General features: G+C 45.0%; 1 protein-coding gene across 1 annotated transcript in view; it reads right to left on the bottom strand.

Annotated features, from left to right (window-relative positions):
- LOC306931834 (MORN repeat-containing protein 1-like) overlaps window positions 1-6,082 on the bottom strand; it is a gene marked incomplete at its 5' end in the record, with an annotated part of 31,957 nt that extends 25,875 nt beyond the window's left edge. Inside the window, 3 exons of the mRNA XM_079513456.1 lie at window positions 2,982-3,046; window positions 3,623-3,744; window positions 6,046-6,082. Of these exons, the coding sequence (XP_079369582.1) occupies window positions 2,982-3,046; window positions 3,623-3,744; window positions 6,046-6,082 (224 nt within the window). The remainder of the gene's footprint in view (window positions 1-2,981; window positions 3,047-3,622; window positions 3,745-6,045) is intronic.
- Window positions 6,083-6,410: the final 328 nt, after the last annotated feature.

The following is a 6,410-nucleotide window of genomic DNA, read 5'->3' as shown; positions in this document are numbered from 1 at the left end:
TCTGCAAGTTCACGGCACATTGTGGATGCGTACTGTGCACTGTGAGCTTGTAGCATACCGATACTGTCGTACGATGACGATTTACTTAAGTACTGTACTTAAGTACAATTTTGATATACTTTACTTCTACTCTACGATATCTCAGAGGCAAATATTGTGCTTTTACTCCACTACATTTAGCCCCGTATTCATTTTGGCCATTTGAAAATAGCCGATCTACAAGCTCACAATTGTGAGCTTGTAGATCGGCTCACATTGTGAGCTTGTAGATTGGCTATTTTGTACAACGGCTAGCTTGTAGAACTGCTATTCCCCCCCATCCCCCCCCCCCATGGGTCTCTCTCTCTCTGTCTCTCTCTCTCTCTCTCTCTCTCCCTCTCCCTCTCCCTCTCCCTCTCTCTCTCTCTCTCTCTCTCTCTGTCTGTCTGTCTCTCTCTCTCTCTCTCTGATAAGCCCCTACCCTTTATGGCATCCTCTCTCTCTCTCTCTCTCTCTCTCTCTCTCTCTCTCTCTGTGGTCTCTCTCCCTCTCTCTCTCTGTGTCTCTCCCTCTCTCTCTCTCTGTGTCTCTCTCTGTCTCTCTGTCTCTCTCCCTCTCTCTCTCCCTCTCCCTCTCTCTGATATGCCCCTACCCTTTATGGCATCCTCTATCTCTCTCTCTCTCTGTGTCTCTCTCCCTCTCTCTCTCTGTGTCTCTCCCTCTCTCTCTCTGTGTCTCTCTCTCTGTCTCTCTCTGTCTCTCTCTGTCTCTCTCCCTCTCTCCCTCTATCTCGCCCTCTCCCTCTCCCTCTCTCTCTCTCTGATATGCCCCTACCCTTTATGGCATCCTCTCTCTCTCTCTCTCTGTGTCTCTCTCCCTCTCTCTCTCTCTGTGTCTCTCCCTCTCTCTCTCTGTGTCTCTCTCTCTGTCTCTCTCCCTCTCTCTCTCTCTGATATGCCCCTACCCTTTATGGCATCCTCTCTAAGTGTCTCTCTCCCTCTCTCCCTCTCTCTCTGTGTCTCTCTCCCCTCTCTCTCTCTCTCTCTCTCTGTGTCTCTCTCCGTGTCTCTCTCCCTCTCTCTCTGTGTCTCTCTCCGTGTCTCTCTCCCTCTCTCTCTGTGTCTCTCTCCGTGTCTCTCTCCCTCTCTCTCTGTGTCTCTCTCCGTGTCTCTCTCCCTCTCTCTCTGTGTCTCTCTCCCTCTCTCTCTCTCTCTCTCTCTCCCTCCCTCTCTAAGTCTCTCTCTATCTCTCCCTCCCTCTCTCTCTCCCTCCCTCTCCCTCTCCCTCTCTCCCTCCCTCTCTCTCTCCCTCCCTCTCCCTCTCCCTCTCTCTCTATGTCTCTCTCTCTCTCTCTCTCTCTCTCTCTCTATGTCTCTCTCTCTCTCTCTCTCTCTCTCTCTACCCTTTATGGCATCCTCTCTAAGTGCCTGCAGGTGAGTGTTCACAATTATCTCCGTCTTTTCCATTTTGGGGAGAGTGGGCGGAAAAAAAGAAGAAAAAAAAACACAAGCGGCGCACGATGCAACTAATTGTTCCATTAAACAAAATGGAGAACACGGGAGGGGTAATCAAGCGGCTTTGTTGCAAATAACGTGCAGCAGAAATGTCCCTGTTTTTGTTGATGATGTTTTTGACAAACCCAACAGGCTGCTGTGGCTGGTTGGTACACCTGTGTTCTTTGCACTAAGTACATTTACTCAGAGGCAAATATCGTACTTTTTAGGTCACTACAAAAAAAAAGTACTTTAGTTGGTAGTTACTTTGTAGATTTAGATTATTATAACAAAACATACATCAACCAATTAAGCATTTATAGTTAATCTCTTCAAAAAGAGTCAAATCTACAAGTTCACAATGCTGCGTTGGACGGGAACCCCTTTTGGTGTTTTAAGGATTATGCTTTAGCTATTGAAAAATAGCAGATCTACAAGCTCAATAGCGTGGCACCGATACAAGCTTGTAGATCAGCTTTTTTTTATCTTGAAAATGTGGCGCAAATCTTTGAATATATATTCTTTCAGAGCGACCGTTTACAACTCAGTTGGGGGTCGGCAGCCAATTACATATCATTTTTGGGGTCCTTGACATGAAATAGTTTGAGAACCACTGTTTTTTCTGAAAACTGTCAGGATTTAGAAGACATTTGTAGAATCTGGTGTCAGTCTTAAATGGGTTAAGAAAACGTGTTAAATGAGACATTCTGTCCATGCATGAGTACCTACTTTTACTTTTGTCAAGTGTTGCCAGCGCTTTGGTATTTGAACTCAAGTAAGAGTACTTTGTTCCACCATTGGTTATTAGGGACGAGCAGTAGAAAAGACAGCATCACATTATAATGTGTGTGTGAGTTGCCAGACAACGCACGCAGAGCCGGATTTACCTTGCTGAGGGCCCCCGGGCTGGAGCAAATTTGAGGGCCCCCCTTGGGGCGCGCGGCGAAGCCGTGCGTCCCGCGATTTGGCCGAGCGGCGCAGCCGCGAGGCCGGAAAAAAGTTTGGGCAATTTGGGTACCCAGGCAATTTGGGTACCCAGGCCCCTAAAAAGAGAGGCAGGCAGGCAGAAGCTCTCAATGGTTTAACCATAATACAACTAAATACAATAACAATACACACATTTCACTTGAATTGGATTTCACTTTACAATTTTATAATTAAAAAAAAAAAAAAAAAAAAAAACTTTTTTTTTTTTTTTGGGGCCCCCCTAGTCGGGGGCCCCCGGGCTTCAGCCCACCCTAGCCCAACGGTAAGTCCGGCTCTGAACGCACGGCACGTGGCATATCATTTCTGATGCATTGGACAGAAATGCTGTTCAACACAGACAGATGGTTCTCAAATGTACGGTTCACGTACTGTACAGAGGCACACCTGCAGTTCTTCAGAGATGCGGCTGGCATGCGTGCGCGCATGCGTGTGTGCGCGCATGCGTGTGTGCGCGCATGCGTGTGTGAGTGCGTGCGTGCATGCGTGTGTGAGTGTGTGCGTGCCGTGCGTGCATGCGTGTACCTTCGATCTGTCTTCTTGTCTTGTTTGTCATTTCCTTTGCCAAGCGACGCCTTCTTTACACATGTCTGTAACACATACAGTACAGAGTATACAACATGACAAACCAACAAAACACATTCTTACCGTATCCAAGACACAAGCAGTGGTGGAAAGTAACCAAGTACATTTACTCAAGAAATTTTCCAATTTCCAATACTTTTACTTCTACTCCACTACATCTCGGATCCAAATATTGTACCGTTACTCCACTACATTTATTTTAAAACTTGAATTACTAGTTACTTTGTAGATTATTATTACAAATCATAGCCTACATTAACCACTTCATTTCGGCCATTTGAAAATAGCAGATCTACAAGCTCACAATGCGTCGCCTCGCGACACATTGTGAGCTTGTAGATCTGCTATTAACCCATTTTGACCTGGGAACGATTCTACAAATGTCTTCTAAATCCTGACAGTTTTCTGAAAAAGCTATTTTTCTATATCAGTCGTTCTTCGATTTTTCAAAAATAGCAGACCTACAAGCTCGTAGCGCGCCACTCGGTGGCGCGCTATGAGCTTGTAGATCTGCTATTTTTCAATAGCTAAAGCATAACATAATGCTAACACCAAAGGTTAAAAAATAAATAGACGTTCACCTTGCTCGACTCATCCGACTGAAAGGGGATGAATTCAGAAGGAGGCGGCGAGGGCATCATTAAATCCAGGAACTTGGCACGGCCGTCCTCAACCGTCTGATTGGCTCGTCCAGTGAAGAGGCCTACATGGAGGACACGTGACAGGAAAGCATCTTCAGTGACATCCAGGCCATGAATGGTAAACGGTGCATTTATAATATAGCGCCTTTATCCAAAGTGCTTTACATACAGTAGATGCATGTGCATTACATGATTCACCCATTCACACACCGATGGCGGAGGAAACCATGCAAGGCACCAACCTGCTCATCGGGAGCAATTAACCCATTTTGGGCGGGAACCCCTTTTGGTGTTAGCCTTATGTTATGCTTTAGCTATTGAAAAATAGCAGATCTACAAGCTCATAGCGCACCATTGAGTGGCGCATTACGAGCTTTAGGCCTGCTATTTTTGAAAAATCGAAGAACGACTGACATAGAAACATAGCTTTTTCAGAAAACTGTCAGGATGTAGAAGACATTTTTAGAATCTGATGGGTTTTTAGAATCAAAATGGGTTAAAGGGACACAGACTGACGGATACAGAAATCTCCATATATGGGCATAAAAGGGACACAGACAAATGGGTGGAACGGGTACTCTGACACGGGTACTGCATAGCCGGGTGGGGGCATGAATCTCAAAACTTCCATCATTACCGACTTTACCGTGCTTTACAGCCGGGCACCGGTCTAGTTGCTTAAAATAACAGGACTCCATGTCATTAGAATGGCAACGGCAATACTAAGGACCCAACTGAACAGAGACCCAAACAATGCAAGCCCAAATGAATCCCGAGGCTCTCGGTATCTAGAGACCATCTCAGACTGGTAGTCTGGTACTTCCCATCACAATGCATTTACTCCCTCTATTTCGGTTGCCTTCAAAAAAAGAACAGTGGGGCATGACGACTTGCCACTCACTGCACGATAAGGGATCTATGCAGAGTTTCTGGCCTATTCAGACTCAGCACATGCTACGGCATTCTAGTCTAGTCCAACAGCAAAAGAATTCCCTGTGGCTCAAAATGTGTGTGTGTGTGTGTGTGTGTGTGTGTGTGTGTGTGTGTGTGTGTGTGTGTGTGTGTGTGTGTGTGTGTGTGTGTGTGTGTGTACCGTAGATATAAAAGACTAGGTCATAAGTGCCCTGCTTCCGTGTTCACAGCTACTTTGCCGGGCGACCGAATGATGCTTATTGCTAGGATACCATTCAATCCATCGCATTGCATTGAACGCGTCACGGAGGCCCCCATGGATTGTTTACATTCTGTTCTCTGCTTGACAGCGGAGCGCCGCGTTGCTATGAATGAGAATGTCCATTCTAGACCTAGTATACTGTATTTCTACTGCGTACGTAGGTTGATGGAAAAAAGGTGATGTTTTCATCAATCAATCAAAAGATGTCTTTGTCATCAATGGAAATGTATATAATAATAATAATAATAATATTTGTTTTCTTTTTCTTTGATGTTGCAACTTGCAAGAAAGATGTATTGGCGCTGCACGGCGGCGACATGGGCATAAGGGCTACGCTTGCATGCAGGATTGCGGGCCCTTTGTCTAAGACACATTTCTTCCTCGGGAGACAAATAATAAAGAATAATAAGAATAAGAATATAATAATAAGAATAATACTAATACTAATTTTATTTCTGATTAAGTGGGGATTAGAGGAGGGGGAATGACATATAGTTAATTGTCATAAAAAATAATTTAAATAAGCAAGAGAGCTAAATGAGGGATCCAATGAGCTAAATGAGCCGCGTAGCGTGGAAAAAAAAGCTCAGGTCTAGTCGCCCACGGGCGTGTGCATGAAGCGAGCACGCCCGTGAAAATACGGTTGCGTAATCGCCCCTCAACTTCTCCGCCCATCCAAAATAAACGCACACCTCTCACTGAAAATGAATTACTAGGCACGTCAGTCACCCCCCGTCTGAAAAGGCCTTACGGGAGAGGAAATGATCACTTATCCCTTAGACAGGTGATCACTTATTTTTTCTTCCACTCTGTACATAGTGTTTTATATTTTGTGATGATATTGAATTTTGTCGTTATTTATCATGTCATGTTTATGAATTGAATACATGGTGTTTGACTGTACTCTGTGCTACAGTTTACATTTCTGTCTAATAAAAGTATTCAGTCAATCAATCAATGCAATGTATAAAGGGTTATTGCAAACATGTTGTGTTTTCCTGCCATGGTTTTGGATAAAAAGCTACACGTAAGGCCTAAAATAATGCAAAAGTTGCGCTATAGACCCCTGGGAGATGGATTTCTGAGGTGGAGGGCCACACCTACCATCAGCTCCCAGTACTTTCCGCACGGCTTGCCGCACCCAAGCCGTGCTACTCATACGCTGCGTTGGCGGTGCCCGGGATCGAACCCATGAACTTGCGGTTCAAAGTATGGAGCTTCCGCATGGCGACGTCACAAAAAAAGGCGAACTCTCACTACACATCAAAAACTGGAATTCAGTCAGTGTACGCCAGTGGTTCCCAAATTTTTCATCCTATGAACCAAAACAGAAATAGATATTCGCCCCGGGGCACAAACTAGTGAAAATAGCAGATCTAAACTAAACTGGTTCTCATCCTATTTAACCGACAGATATTTCTCAGTCTCTATTGGTGAGTCCATCTCATCCAAAGCCCCACTACACTGTGGTGTCCCTCAGGGCTCTATTCTTGGCCCTATCCTGTTCTCCTTGTACATGCTCCCACTTGGCAACATCATACAGAAACACAACCT

The sequence above is a fragment of the Electrona antarctica genome, assembly GCF_951216825.1.
Source record: "Electrona antarctica genome assembly, chromosome: 2".
Lineage (NCBI taxonomy): Eukaryota > Metazoa > Chordata > Actinopteri > Myctophiformes > Myctophidae > Electrona > Electrona antarctica.
This window is presented reverse-complemented; position numbering and strand designations above follow the sequence as displayed.